We start from the raw sequence: 16,259 nt of genomic DNA on the forward strand, positions 1-16,259 counted from the left end.
AAATGTTGGTAATAAAATTTGATGCATTGACCAAAACGACGACTATTAGCCAGTGATGATACTAGTTCAGTTGCACCAGAAACACACAGTCTCACTCGCATTCCGATCGGTGGAACAAGTCGTTTCTTCGCGTATCTCATAATTCTCGATCTCATTTCTCAAATCCCTAACCTATCGTAAATGCGATTTGCATTCTCTGATTCATAGCTGCGGAAATGGCCAGAAACCTAGCCAAATTCCTCATACTATTTTACACTATTTCGATCTGCAACGCCGTCACGAATCCAACTCCAATCTCCGATTCTCACCGTTCCGCCGCTTTACAACTCTTCGATGGATCCTCTTCAAGGTCAATTCAACTCTCTCCATACTCCAACTGTACTTTTAACTCGATTTTTGTCCTTTTTTTTGTTTGAAATGTAACATTCTATTATAAGCTATTATTGAGATAACAGAAGATTATTATAGGTTTGTTATCAATTAATATTTTAGGTTTGCAATACTTTGTTGAAATTATAGGTTAGATGATTATGTAAGAAAACTTATTTTTGTTTTTGTTATCTTTTCAGTTTAGAAGAATCCTATGAGGCTCTAAGAGTGTTTGAGATACTTGCGCTTGAGAATAAGCCTGATTCGAGTGTAACTGCTTGTCAGAAGGTAGTGGAAAACCTTGGGTCGTCATCCTCTCTGAAGGATCTGTTCTATGCCTTAAAGGTCAATGGTATTTTAAAATGCAAGGTTGATAGGGGTGTTTTCCAGGTAATTTTATGCTATGGTATTATTTTAATGCATAGTCAAGGCTTGATCGTCGATGCTTTTTGTTGTGTTTTTAAATTGTTGATGCTAGAAATTCCTTATTTTGTAAAGGATATTGCTTCAAGACTTCAAGCTACTGTCAATGATGCAAGTGCTTTGGTTGACATGTACTATACAATAGGAAGTTTGGTTCTTATAAAGGTAATTCCCTAGATTTTACTCCATTTGATTCTTGACTTGGTAAAGCCTAGTGGGCTGGTAAATGGGCTTTAATTGGAATCCTTTGCGGATGCTGGTGCACCGTGGAAGGTTATTTTCTTGCCCATTCAGCTCTTGGTCATAATAAATTCGTCTCTCAACCTGCTTATCTAGTTGATAAGCAAAATTGTTCTGGCACTTCTAGTATTATTCTCCCAATATGTCAGTTTTTTAGTATGTTATTTTACATTTTTACTAGATGAAGTATCTCCTCTTTTCAGGACTATGTTTTTATTTGATTTTATATTGTAACTTGCAAATTCAAATGTCATATTATGTTCCATTACGACTCTTTTCTCCTTTTGGTCTCCCCTTTCTCTGTTTACAGGATCAGGCACCTGATGTTGATGTGCTTCTAGCTGATGCTGATGGGACATTCCATTCAATCAAGGTCTGTTTTTGTTATCTTTGGTATTGAGTATTGTGGGGACTTTGTTTTCTTTGCAATAACTATCATTTTGGTCCCGTCGAAGTGCCAATAGAAGATTCAGTATAAGAACTACAACGTTTCCAGTTTTATTCGTTTTAGTTCATAACTTGCATAAGCTTTTGGTTGCTTCAATCGCACTTCAAACTCTCATGTTCATTGTGATGCCATGTTCTTCGCTATTGGCAGGCTTTGAGTCAAAGTGATGGAAGATGGCGCTACAGTTCTGATAATCCAGAATCTAGTACCTATGCTGCTGGTAATGATTTATATGGGAATACGTTGAGGTTCAAGTTCTTTCTATGTAATATTTTTTTTTTTTGCGCTGAAACTGGCAACACAGAATCCCTCAAACTATTGATGTTTATCTATATTTAAAAATTAAGCTACTCATGTATTTTGCAGGATTAGCACTTGAAGCACTGGCTGGAGTCATCTCATTAGCATCTTCTGAAATTGATCAGTCTAGGGTAATGCTCTGACTCTGGAATTGGTTAGTTGTTTTGCTTCAGTATTTTAAACTTAGGTTGTTTAGTTGAAAATTCTATATGTCGTCAGCAAATTCATATGAGTTTAGTTATTTGCATTATAGTAGTATGGTACGCAAGATTCTTGTCAAGATTTTTTCGTTAGAATGTTTTTAAACCAATAAAACACCTGATTGGGATTGTTAAATAAAAGTGAATAGAAGTGGGCGCTAAGTGATGAAAAAAATTAATGCTGAAAAATCTGATGCTCAATTTATTAGCACTTCGTTTTTCTTGCAATTCATCTAGTTACATGCTTTTGTTGTTTATGATGCATCATAGAAAAATACCTTGTCTTGGGCTTCCTTGTATTTCTATCAATATATTAAATTAGCTCTTTATTGTCAGGTAAATACGGTGAAAAGTGATATATTGAAGCTCTTTGACAGCATCCAGAAATATGGTAATTTTACCTTGTTCAAATTTGTAACTGTGAATGCTCATTTATAATTTTGGAAGATTAAAATATTTTTCATAATATCATGATATTATCTTGAAGTATCTTGATTTATCTCATCTGATTTTTTTAATCTTGGAGTATATTAGATTATTTCTTAATAGTAGTTTCCATACTTCTTAGTTATTAACATGATTTGTTTATTTATATACTTTGGATTTGGAGTCATGTATTAGTACAAGGATTAGTACTTATTCTTTTTTCAGTTTTTTTGTATCCACAAATCATCAATCATATCAAATCATAGTCATGTCAATCTTTATAATTGTTGATCAAGTTAGTATCTCACTTTTATGAACAGACCTGAAGATAGAAGACCCGTCACTTATATTTAGCTTCTTCAGAAAAAGAGGACATGTCTCCTTAAAATGCATGAGTCTTGACAATCTATTTTTTGTGGCAACCAAATTCTATATATCTTGTAGAGCTGGGAATAGGAATAGTCCTTTTATGTTGCTTTAGTGTTACAATCTTGCAGGGAGATTGTTTTATGTCGTTTTATGCAACCAAATTCTATATATCTTGTCTAACATTAAATTAAAATTAAGTGACTTACTCTGTTTGTTGGAAGATTTTTAGGCATTAATAAAACTTCTATGCTCCTCCCCAAAAGATTGATTTTTTCCCAAAAGTTTCTCTAATTTTTTGTTATCGATTATTGTAATAAACGGCCTTGCCTTTTTTCATACAACATTCTTCACCCTACTGGTCTCAGATGAACCTTTTATCTTTTTTCAGATGATGGAACATTTTATTTTGATGAGAAATTTGGCAGTGGTCGCGAGCATCAGGGTTCTCTTTCCACATCTTCTTCAGTTGTTCGAGGGATTACATCATTTGCTGCTGTAACTTCTGGAAAAATAGATGTATGTGAACTGTGAAGTGTAAGAGATTACTCTTTTTTTTTTTATCTGCTAGAATTTTCTGTTCATGCTTTGGTTTTGCATTACCAGCTTCCAGGGGATAAAATATTGGGTTTAGCAAAATATTTTTTAGGCATTGGACTTCCAGGAAGTGCCAAGGACTTCTTCAATCAAATTGAATCATTAGCTCTTCTGGAGAGCAAAAGGCAAGTGTTTTTCAGGAAAAGAATCTATACTTTAGTGCAGCTTTATAGTGGTGTATTTTTCCCCCTCTTGTTTCTTCTTTTTTGCACATATCTTGATATCTTAATATTATTCAGTAACAAAATATATGCCTTGAATTTCCTGTTCTGGTGTAGGGTTCCCGTCCCATTAGTGCTGTCACTTCCTGCAACAGTTTATTCATTGTCTAAAAAAGATCAGCTCAAGGTAAGCAATGAAGTTAAAGTTTCTAAAGTCCTTATTTTGGGAGTGAATGATTAGTTGATGGTGCAGACTGGTTTTCTGTTTTGGGTCCTCAACCACCTAATAAGATTATGTTTTTATAAATATGTTGGTTGACTCAAATACATTAAAGATTACTGATACAGCTCTCAGTTCCAGTTGGGCTTTCTTTCACAGGATGCTACCGGTTATTATTGGTTCTTTCATTTTCAAAGTCTCCGTTTAAATTCTTCATCTCACACTCTCCTATATGTGCCATTGTTTTTTATTATGTTGTGGAGCTTGATAAACTCTTCCCCCATTTCTCACGTGTTGATTCTCTTACATGCAATACTACATTAGCATCGCATGGATCAGTTATCTGCATTAAAAATTCTCCAGTGTTTTTAATCAATGTGGAGCTTTTCACTTCGGAAAATATCACAGATTTCTATTTCAAAATTAAACAGGTTACGGTGAATACAGTACTTGGTTCAGCTGCACCGCCTCTTACAGTTAAGCTTGTCCGAGCTTTCCATACCGATGCTAAAGATTCGGCTGTTATTGAGGGCAAGGTGAGTGACGAGTCAATGATTATTTTTAGGAGTGGGTGTCGTAGAGTAATTTGGTTTATGGGATTCTTTATTATCTCTGGTCTGTTCTACTTTCAATTGTTTGAACATACATCCCTTATTGTGTTCTACAGGAACTCCAGTATGATCAAAGTAGTGGACTTCATGTCATGGGCTTCCCAGATAATGTGGACGTGGGAACTTATGTGTTTGTTTTTGAGGTATTGTGTTTATTTAGTGATTATTTTTCCTTTCATTACACCAAGGTGTATTTTTTTGTATCTGCTTGTTAGTTATATAACGTTTTAAGCCTATTTTGTAGATGGCGCTTCATGATTCTGGTAGTGAAAATGATTATGCTATTGGAGGCCAAATTCACGTGCCAATATATGTCACTGGCATTGTTAAAGTTAGCAACGCAGAAATTGCAGTTCTTGGCAGTGATCTTGGAAGTGATGAAACCCAGAAAACGTAGGTTTCAATTAATGATTTGAAAACATCTATGCAATTATATTCAGGATCAGTCTACTTAATTATCAATTAGTATGTCTCATTGTCATATGTTTGTCATTTTTATGCAGTGTTTGAAGTTCGAGCTGAACACATATATACATTTAAATCTTGGTTTTGCGTTTTTGTTAGCAATTCTATTAATTATGTTTTTATTTCTTCACTTCAACTTAAATCTCTGTTTTGTGTTTATGTGCAGGCTAGATTTGGCTGGAACTGATGTTGTTTCACTCTCAGCTAACCATCTTCAAAAGTTGCGTTTTTCTTTTCAGTTGACAACGCCTCATGGCCATGCCTTTAAGCCTCGCCAGGTTTGCTGTAGTTGCATTAGACCTTTTAAATGAATGTCATTTCATTGGTCTCTTCTTTATGAAACATTTGTTCTTCTTCAGGCATTGCTTAAGTTGAAGCATGAGACAAAGTATGAACACATCTTCGTGGTTGGAAATACGGGCAAGAAGTTTGAGATTATTTTTGTTAAGTATCTCCTATTGTATATTTCATTGTCTAGGTTAACATGTCTATTGTCGAGTACTTATTGAGTTTGTTACAATTCATAATAAATAGCTATTACCAAATGCTGAAGTCAGGATAATCTGTTTTGGTCCATAACTGCTACCATTCTGAATATTAGAAATCAAGTGAATTTAAAGTGGAAAAGGCATGTATGTTCTGGTGTTAATACTATGTGTCTTTAACCACTTGTAACGGGGGGTTTATTTATCTATTAAGCTGTAGCTATGCACAATTAAATATAAATCAGCATTCCCTAATTGCTTTTAAGCTGGACTGGCTTTGGGGCTTATAATTTTGTCACCTGCATGTTTTAGCGAAGACTGTATAGATCATTTCATTCTCATCTACTATTCATGTATAGTTATTGTTTTGCTGAAATTCATAATTTTGTCTTTTAGGATTTTCTTGGCTTGGTGGACAAATTTTATTATCTCTCGGGAAGATATGATATTGAGCTGACTGTTGGTGATGCTGTCATGGTATCATGCACTACTTAATTTTGTTAGTTTCCCCTCTCCCCGAAACAGGAAAGGCAATCTGAACAATTACTATGTATGATTTCAGGAGAACTCTTTCTTGCGGCCACTTGGTCATTTAGAATTAGATCTTCCAGAAGCACCTGAGAAAGCAGCGCATCTTCCCCCACTACCTGTTGATCCTTACTCAAGATATGGGCCAAAAGCAGAGATAGCTCACTTGTTTAGGGCTCCTGAAAAGCGACCACCCCAGAAACTTTCTCTTACTTTTTTGATCGTGACCCTTTTGCCATTCATTGGCTTTTTGGTTGGGGTAAGTCCTGTAATAGTCCTCCCTAGAAAGTGGCACATGTATGCAGTGGTGTGGTCAAAATAATAGGCAGTGGATGTAATGGAAAAAATAAAAAATAAAAAGTGGAAAAAGAAAGTCGAGTGGAAGTTATCTAGAAATGGTGAATTATTTACATTATATGCATTAGCATATAGGTATACTTTGCTTATATATAAGAAGATAGTACGGGGGAGGCCCGATTTTCTTGGCACCTTCCTTATGTGTTGTTGTACTTTCGTAATCACTTGAACAGAGTCAGGGTTTAGCTATCTTGTTTCTTCTTATTTGGACTATATTCCTGTATGTTAGTTAACTTTTGCCATTATCTTTTACATCATTCACAGCTATTGCGTCTGGGGGTGAACTTCAAGAACTTTCCTTCTTCAGCACTACCTGCCACATATGCCATCCTATTCCAACTTGGCGCTGCCGCAGTTTTATTGCTTTATGTACTTTTCTGGTTGAAGGTATGCCTATTCAATGTTCCTATTGAACCTGTTTCTGTCAGCTTTTTCTGTTGTGATAACTGTTAGTCCATATAAAGTAGTGGTAATGATTAGGCAATACCATAATATGATTGACTAGTAGAGCTGGTGTGAATGATCCCTTATTGGTTTTTCAGTTTTTGGTGGAACAAAGTTCAAGTTCTGTCTCATGGCAGAAAAGTATTGCTGTTTTTCTATGTGAAGTGCTTCTCTCTGACATATTTGTTTTTGTGCAGCTGGACTTGTTCACTACACTCAAAGCACTAGGGTTTTTGGGAGCTTTTCTGATGTTTGTGGGACATAGAATTCTTTCCCATCTCGCTTCAACATCAGCTAAGCTGAAGTCTGCATGAGTAAAAGGAAGATCATGTAATGTCTATTTATGAAGAGATGGCATGGTTATTTGAGGCTTTCCTCGAAAGAATGACACCAATCAAATTTTGTAGGACCTTTGATGTAGCCCGATGCAATTTAGAGAACTCGATCATATCAAAAAGAGAAAAGCTTTGTCTTGATCTTGATGAAAGCCATAACCTGCAAGTACTCATGCATTTATAGTTCAATATCATGTATTCTCTACCTACATGTAACCAGTATAGCATTCTATACAACATGAAGTATTTTGCTAGTTGTGTTTTGAGGGTTGTCATTTACTATGTACAAGTTTCATCGTGCAAGTACTACTATAACGGGGTGAAGTCTTTTTTTACAAGCAGTTTCATTTTGGTTGATCTTTCGACAAAAAAAAAGCTGTTTATGATCATGACACAAAACATGAAATTGATGAAGTACTAGCTGTCCCTAACCAGTTATTTCATTTGGAAGAAAAGAAGTTGTTCTCAAATATAAGCACCAGAATAAAATAATAGATACGTTAATTATTTTAAACATTTATTTCCACAAATTTTGGTGATATGAAAATTTAATATTATCTAGCTGTTTTGGTAGTTGTAACTTATAGAAATTATATCAAGCGACACTATTGTGCAATTATACTATTTAGGGTCAGTTTGTTTTGGGTTTCTTTAAAAAGGATTTTTATGGTGTTAACATAATTGTGTCAAGCAATTTAAAAAAAAAAAAAATTAAAAAATTTAGTTTGAATAACTATTCTTAAAATATTTTAGATATTTTATCATTTTATTCAAATCTTTTTGGGATATTAAAATTTTTAAAAATGATTCAATTTTAAAGTTATCTCAAATAATTTTTCATAAAAGTTAATTTTATAATAATTGCAGTTTCAACTATATTTTAATTTTTAATATATATTTATGTTATAGAATGTTAAAATTAGTTTTTTAATTTAAAAAAAATGAATATAATTTTTTTTAATATTTTAAAAAATAATTTTATAAAATTTATTTTTAAAAGTACAAAGAAAAAAATCTATTTTAAAGCTAAAACAAACGGGTCCGTATACATCTATCATATTGATTAATTATATGAATAATTTATAAAACTGTTTAATATAAAATCAAAGAGGAAAGAGTTATTTGACTATTTTTTAGACTAATTATATGAATAACCTATAAAATATATGTTTAATGTAAAACCAAACAAATAAAAAAAAGGAAGAAGAAGAATATATAAAGAGGAATATATAAAGCACATGTTTAATGTAAAAAAAATCAAACAAAAAAAAAAGAAGAAATAATTGAGTTATTAAATGATTATTACTTAAAATAAAAGAGAAGGGAGAAGAAAGAAAGAAGAAAGAAAAGAATAAAAAAAGAGAGAGAAGAGAGAAGAAAGAAAGAAGAATAGAAAAAGAGTAACAAAGAAAAGAAATAAGAAAGAAGAGAAAAGAAAAGAAGAGAGATGTAAAAACTAAGAGAGATGTAAAAACAGATAATGATTAACTACAACATTACAAGGAATAATGAAAAAAGACCTAGAAGGTAAAGGGAGAGAATTCTACTTTTCAGTAATTCCACACATATTCCCATCCTTCATGATTCCCTTATATCCTTACTCATTCATGTATTTTCTGTTACATTTCCTCTCTCTCATGCTATATCTCAATCCCACATTTTATACATTACCAATTATTTCATCATTTGTCATATTCTCATTTGGATTTTTTGTCATGTTGGCATTATTATTCTCATTAGTATTAATCTCTTCCCTAAAAATATTACCCACTTTAAAAACAAACTTATCCTCAAGGTTATGGGAAGGAAACTTCAACTGTAATGCTTTCCAATCTTCCCATGTAGCTTCTGACACATGTAAACCGTCCTACCGAACTAAAACATGATGGACTGATTGAGAATTATGCAGCACCACTCGATCCTTTAGAATAGTTGAAGGTCGAATAATTTGACCTTCTTTTGTAGTCAATAAACTGTGAGTGCAATTTTCTATTCGATGTATTTTGTATGATGTCAAAATTAAAATGCTTTAGCGTTAATATATATTTTATGGTATCCTCTGATTCTCGATGTGCATCTTAGCATTATGAAGCATTGGAAAATATTTCATGCAAAAAAAATGCATTAAAAACAATATTGTTTTTGTGAAAAATCAACCTATAGGTCGACACATGCATATTTCAGGTCGACACATATAAGAAGTTTTTTTTCTATGTGTCGACACATCGGCTTCATATGTCGTCTCATTTATTGCGTTATTAAAGTCTGTAGGCTCTATTAGATGTGCCACCTCTACAAGTCGGCATATAGACAACACATGACTTTTATAGATCGACGTATGACCTGTATAGGTCGGTACATGTGTCGAACATGTCGGCACATGACTTTCATAGGTCGACCTATGCAACGAAATTCTCCAAAAATTCACAAAATTTTCAAATGTTTTGCATTCCTTTTACCTCCAAACATGCATGCATATAAATACTGAAATTCTGGTGTAGTCAGAATTCAGATGTTCTACTCCAAGTCATTACATCAGATCTAACATTGTAACTAATACAGCAAGATAGTTATTAACCACTGTACTAATATGTACACGTTCACAGATGTCACGACATCTCATTCTATGTCACCCTAGAATGGATGAACACCTGGTTCTGTGCATCAGGAAGAAGGACTCAACAGAGATCAATCCTAGCACTCACTTCTGTTGTTTTCTTACACAGGTATCAACATGATGTCTTACTGTTGATCATCTGTTACATTGTTCCAGTGTGTTTGTCTTTTTCTTGTATTTCCTGAATTAAAGGTTGAACACGTTAATCTAATTTCCACTTATTAGATTGCTAACAACTAGGCTATTTGTTAGGTTCATTAATTGTAGGTTAGTAGTTGGTTTCCTGGATTTTAGCTCAGCTGTTGAATCCTTGAAGAATAGCCTGAGAAAAATACTGAAACAGAAAAACCAATCATCCTACACTTTAGCACATGCTGTTGGGAATGAATGTCACAACATTCAGTTCGACAGCCAGAACATATGCTGATTCTGTTATGTTCCTGGAAACGGACTGTGCTAAGTTTGCAGTACTGTAAAAGACCAACTTGTCTCTACTTCAGTATCAGCTTTCAGTATCAAATGTCAAAACATCCAGTTTGACTGTTTCACAATGATCCTTCGGCCAGGTCTGTTATCCTTGAAAAGAACAGACTTAAATAAATACTGAACTGAAATTAACCTGCTTATTATTCAGTATAAGCCGTCACTGATGAATGTTACAACATTCTGATTGACATTCAACCAGAAGGCTATATACCAGATCTGTTATCATCTTGATAAGCTGGCTGGAATACCAGCTGAGTTATGACAGTAATAAAAACACATGCAGAAGGAAAACAAACACAGGAAATTGTTAACCCAGTTCAGTCCAACATGACCTACATCTGGGGGCTACCAAGCCAGGAAGAAGATCCACTATTAGCAGTATTAATTCAGAGTTAAACTCCCCCGTTTACAACTCTTCACTTAATCCCTACCCAATGCAATCTATACCTAGGAACTCCTAGATAGAAACCTCCAGTTTCCATTCCTATCACTACAAATACAATGTAATGTTAACACACCTTGAACTTGCTTCACAGCTTCATTCAAGAACAAAATCACTCTTGCCTACAGGCTTTGAGTTACAAATACTCTCAGCTTTGACCACTGAGAAACACATGGTAACCTTCCCACAGATTGGGAGGTTTACCTCACACACACCCCTAAAAATTCATTCTAAGAGGCTTACAAAAACTAGGTTACAATGTGCTATTTATAACCTAATCACCCAACTGGATTTGGGCCTTCAGAAAATCGCAGCAAACTTGTTCTTTGCTGTTACAAATACAGTAGAAAATTTCTGCTACAAACAAGGTCTTCAATCATAGAATCTCTCCATATATATCTCCTTATTTTGAGCCTATATATATTCTGATTGAGTCTTTAAGACCTCCACATGGGAGTTAGGATATTCACCAAATACCCTTACTGATCCCAGAATATAAACTGAATTAATTAATTCAGTTTTCTACACATGTGCGATGTCACAGGCATGATGTCATGACATCGTACATGACATGTTGGTCCAGATGTTGAACTTCTTCAACCCAACATATTAAAACAACAGAGATGATTACAGTATTTGTTTTACAAAATTAATGCCAATCCTAAGGTATTAACAATCTCCCCCTTTGGCAAATTTTAGCTAAAACAAATAAACATTGCACTGGACAAAACATCCCAATATGGGTATGCTCTTCATCTCTGTCATTGACTCCACCACCACAAACACCAAAGTTGGTGTACATGAGGAAGTAGAGGTACAAGAATCAGTTGTACCAGAACCCTTCCCCTCAACAGGAGAGCTTCCTGAAGAGTATGTAATGCTGAGTACATAGGCAATGTAACTCAGATCACAAGGCACATCTGTCTTCTTAACTCAGATCACAAGACACAAGTGGTATACCCAGTTGGTGGATTTTGTGCCTGACACCAACTTCTGTTTGCTACCACAATTAGCTTGCTTCTGGTACATTCTCAACCCCAGGACTGTATTTCTCTCCCCCTTTTTAGCTAAACATTTGTAAAGGCACCCCTCACAAAACCAGATCCAGGCGCAACTTGCCCAAACCTTAACATACCCCATGATTCTGAGGGAATGGAGTGTTTCTCTTGTGAGAAGAAGAGGGCTATTACATCCTTTAAATAGTTCAGCCCGTGCTTAGGAATTAACCGTAGGAATTAATGCTTGGTCAAGATTCATTAATTTTTGCTGAGAAACAGTCAGAGAATCACCAACAAAATCTCAGACTATCTTTGAATACCTTTTATAGCTCTTGACTGTTTCTTTTCCAAAAACAGCAGTTCCAGTGCATGGAGACTATTCCATATATGCAGTCAGACACGTTGCACGTGATGTCTTAACATTCCACGCGGCTTTTTCCTGCATTCTGCCAGTATTCACCATTTCCCAAGGTTCCTGTCATACCTCCAGTAGAGACTTGACATCTGGCACTGCTACAGTCAAATTCCCACACTTCAGCAGATGGTTACTCCCCCTGTACCACACAGCTGTAGCCATCAGCCTTATTCTGATTTATCAGAATTTGACACAACACCCTTATAATTCCTAATGACTTTAAGACTCAGAAGGAATTTATAGCATTGTCCAGGGGAATGTCATGACATCCGGTCAGACATTCTTCTGCTCACTCAACCTTGACATACATCACAACATCCTGATAACTGACAAGGTGCCATATCTAGTTATCTGAGAATACGTAGACCACAAGCTTGATGATTTCGTGCAGCACACAGACAGAACTCCCCCTGTCATGAACAACCCACTCTCCTCTTGAAACTTGGAGATCACACATGGGCATATCCAACATCCCAAAGTTGGACCTTCACATACTTCCTGATTCAAAGAGAACCCAGACCACTTGATGAATGGAAAACATAAGACGCATCTTCATGTCTTCAAGAGCACACCCTCTGTTCAACCCTCTTAGCTGAACACATTCACACTCTGTGTCAATCTCTCTTCTAACCAGAACAGAAGACCACTTCACAAGATGTTCTAACATCAGCTGGGACATCCTTCATAACAAGACAAGGCACACCATCTGATAGCCTTCAGATATCACTGAGTCACCGGGTGGATCAAGAAGTACCCAGACATACATTGGGACATATACATTTTCGTCCCATTACAAGAGATAATCCTCCATAGATGGCCCAGAACTCCTACCACAAGCTCCAAGGGATGAGTAGAAAGCACCTCCTTTTGTCTTCAACTTAATACTTTTCTGCTCAAAAGTAATTTGTTTCAGACTTTCCTCAAGAATAATCAGCTGCCATATGTTGATTATCTTGATTCTTCGAACTCACTTCTGAGATAGACCAACTGCCACTGGTTGATTACTTCCTTCATGAATCCTCATAGGAAAAAGTCAAATGCCACCTTTTGACCTCTCCAAGTTTATCAGACTTCTCCCAAAGATATTCTGACCTTCCAAGTGAGATTTGAACTTCAAGCCTATTGAAGTGTCCAATCTACAACCCTGCAGACCCTTCTATCTCAAGTTGATGTGCCACTTCACCAACTAAGAATCTAATGTTGAACTAAATGTCACAACATTGTGTTTTGACATCCAGCTGTTGAATTCAGCTCCTTCTTCTGCCACTTGAAAGAGCTTCCTCCCTTCACAAAACAAGAGTTCAATGTTCTCATAGACTTGATTGTGGAACCAAGTTTGAGTAAACAACCTCCATCCTGCAGGTTTGCAGTTAAGTCATCCAAGTTCACACCTTGATGAATTCCTGCTTCTTCTCCAAAGACATCAGACACTCTGGTGCATGAGTCTTCAGAAGGACCAGTTAGCAACTAACCCTTCAGCTATACCAAGGATTCTACTTCCTAAAGCACGACTGTTTCCATGATGTTAAGAAAGCTGCCACTTGTTCTTAACTTCATAGTGTGCATTGGCCAATGCACTTCCTTACCTAGATCAGGAATAAGCTGATCCAAGTAACCACCATCAAGACTATGATGTTTTCTTCTTCTTGTACATACCAAGGCTGAACATGTTTCTTGCCAGGAAACCTTTTCAGAGATCATATGCTTTTGCTGCCACCAACGAGATAGATCATAAGCCAATGTACTATGCTTCCTGTGATTCTGCACAGGGTCTTGAAGAAGTGATGTTCCAACATCGTTAAGAACATCAGTTATCTTGAGCTCCAAGGATAATCAATTAAACACTTGTACTTGACACAAGTAGACATTGATCTTAAATCCTTTCCCAATTATCCTTTCAGATACTTCCACCATAAGAATACTTTGAAAGTACTCTTCTTGTGTCAACATCTTCTGCTTGCAAGCACTTCAACAGTTTTGAAAATCTTCTCAGATTAAATTCACCCTTAGGAATGAGAGGGATGAATTCTTCCTTGCAAGTGTGTCACACAACCACCAGGACCCATGTGACACAGGTCAACAACCAACCAGACTTTAGGCTGACCAAATGTGAGGAGGTTAACCAAAACTCCCCCTCAAATTAACAATCATGGAAGCTTCACACCAATATCCATGCATTGCACATACATGTCTCAACATGACATACACCATCCCTACCAGTGGCACCTAACTCTATGAGTTATACCTAGACATACTCCAATCACACCAATCAGACTTCAGCCGACCATAAGTACTAGTGAAAGACATCAACACCCGTCCATAGTAGATATGCATTGCCAGAGCACACTACCTCAACCAACCTCTGAATCTTCATATTCTCACTCCTTGAAAGAACTGCCACTTCTGAACGTGGTGTTTGAATAACAAGATTCATGGTTCCAATCCTCTTCAATGATATAGCAATCAGGTTACCCCAATATTGACTTCTAACATTCAGGGAACTTGTCTTCCACCACTACATAGTACTTCAGGGAACAACTAACCCACCCTGATCAATCTACAGGAGTAAGACAACCAGCAGGAAATTGCACAATGTCACACTTCAACCAACTCCACTTCTAGAGATCAGACTTCTATGAGTGACCATCTTGAGCACACACCCGGTTGACCCTGCCCTTGTCAACTGAGCACACACAGATGTCTCCTCTTCCAGGTCAGGAGTAGGTTCCAAACAAGAGTATCCCTTTGTTTGACACCTAAAAACATCTGTTCTTCAACCAGCAGCTGCATACTTGTTGAACAACATGTTCTAACATCACATAGAACATTGGTTCCACCTCCTTGGAACAAACCCTCCTTGGGAGTCTTCAAGGTCTTCATATACACTACCCAAGAGTGTAAAAGAATCGATGATCAGGTGATTCTTACCATCCTGACGTGAGAACATAATGATGAGTGGACTTGAGAGGACTCACGTATCTTTGACATCATCAGAGGTTATGATGAAGTCTTGAATACATCAGCCTTTCATCCACATGAGGGGAAACTACATCAGAGTTTGAGTTTTGCCAGGTATTATGCAGCGAAAATCATAATACAACTCAACCAATGAACACACACTTCATCAGATCAGCCTCCAAGAGCATGCTAAGTTTGAATATGATTCAATACTTGCACAGCTGTCCCACACAAAGGCCAATTGCCAATCTCCAGAGGCAGGTGCACACAATTCCTGTCATGAATAGTTCATCCACCTACTTCAAGGGACCATTCAGGGAAACCACATAACCATCTTCAGGTTCCAACACCAGTACTAACATAACTTCTTGCCAGATACCAGAAAGTATCAGCCATGAATCTCATCCAGAAACAGAATAGGATGCCTGCTCCAAGTCATGACATCTGATCTAACATTGTAACTAATACAGCAAGATAGTTATTAACCACTGTACTAATATGTACACGTTCACAGATGTCACGACATCTCATTCTATGTCACCCTAGAATGGATGAACACCTGGTTCTGTGCATCAGGAAGAAGGACTCAACAGAGATCAATCCTAGCACTCACTTCTGTTGTTTTCTTACACAGGTATCAACATGATGTCTTACTGTTGATCATCTGTTACATTGTTCCAGTGTGTTTGTCTTTTTCTTGTATTTCCTGAATTAAAGGTTGAACACGTTAATCTAATTTCCACTTATTAGATTGCTAACAACTAGGCTATTTGTTAGGTTCATTAATTGTAGGTTAGTAGTTGGTTTCCTGGATTTTAGCTCAGCTGTTGAATCCTTGAAGAATAGCCTGAGAAAAATACTGAAACAGAAAAACCAATCATCCTACACTTTAGCACATGCTGTTGGGAATGAATGTCACAACATTCAGTTCGACAGCCAGAACATATGCTGATTCTGTTATGTTCCTGGAAACGGACTGTGCTAAGTTTGCAGTACTGTAAAAGACCAACTTGTCTCTACTTCAGTATCAGCTTTCAGTATCAAATGTCAAAACATCCAGTTTGACTGTTTCACAATGATCCTTCGGCCAGGTCTGTTATCCTTGAAAAGAACAGACTTAAATAAATACTGAACTGAAATTAACCTGCTTATTATTCAGTATAAGCTGTCACTGATGAATGTTACAACATTCTGATTGACATTCAACCAGAAGGCTATATACCAGATCTGTTATCATCTTGATAAGCTGGCTGGAATACCAGCTGAGTTATGACAGTAATAAAAACACATGCAGAAGGAAAACAAACACAGGAAATTGTTAACCCAGTTCAGTCCAACATGACCTACATCTGGGGGCTACCAAGCCAG

The 16,259-nt window shown here is 36.2% G+C and overlaps 1 protein-coding gene across 1 annotated transcript; it reads left to right on the forward strand.

Moving 5' to 3' along the window:
* On the forward strand, nt 1-7,238 carry LOC127126031 (dolichyl-diphosphooligosaccharide--protein glycosyltransferase subunit 2). The gene is made up of 19 exons (XM_051054892.1): nt 1-349; nt 570-759; nt 868-957; nt 1,343-1,405; nt 1,631-1,700; nt 1,847-1,911; nt 2,317-2,371; nt 3,164-3,291; nt 3,379-3,494; nt 3,648-3,717; nt 4,182-4,286; nt 4,418-4,504; nt 4,606-4,754; nt 4,993-5,104; nt 5,186-5,269; nt 5,708-5,788; nt 5,874-6,098; nt 6,461-6,583; nt 6,838-7,238. Exons 1-19 carry the CDS (start codon nt 216-218, stop codon nt 6,952-6,954), a joined length of 2,064 nt encoding a protein of 687 aa, XP_050910849.1. The 5' UTR covers nt 1-215; the 3' UTR covers nt 6,955-7,238.
* Nucleotides 7,239-16,259: the final 9,021 nt, after the last annotated feature.

This window comes from Lathyrus oleraceus, chromosome 3 (assembly GCF_024323335.1).
Source record: "Lathyrus oleraceus cultivar Zhongwan6 chromosome 3, CAAS_Psat_ZW6_1.0, whole genome shotgun sequence".
In the NCBI taxonomy this organism is placed as follows: Eukaryota; Viridiplantae; Streptophyta; class Magnoliopsida; order Fabales; family Fabaceae; genus Lathyrus; species Lathyrus oleraceus.

What these genes read in the sequence shown, in the direction of transcription:
- LOC127126031 (XM_051054892.1), top strand. Translation starts at nt 216, where the DNA reads ATGGCCAGAAACCTAGCCAAATTCCTCATACTATTTTACACTATTTCG. An exon ending in AGTGATGAAACCCAGAAAAC is followed by an intron (nt 4,755 to 4,992) that starts GTAGGTTTCAAT and finishes GTTTATGTGCAG; the next exon opens with GCTAGATTTGGCTGGAACTG. An exon ending in TCATTGGCTTTTTGGTTGGG is followed by an intron (nt 6,099 to 6,460) that starts GTAAGTCCTGTA and finishes CATCATTCACAG; the next exon opens with CTATTGCGTCTGGGGGTGAA.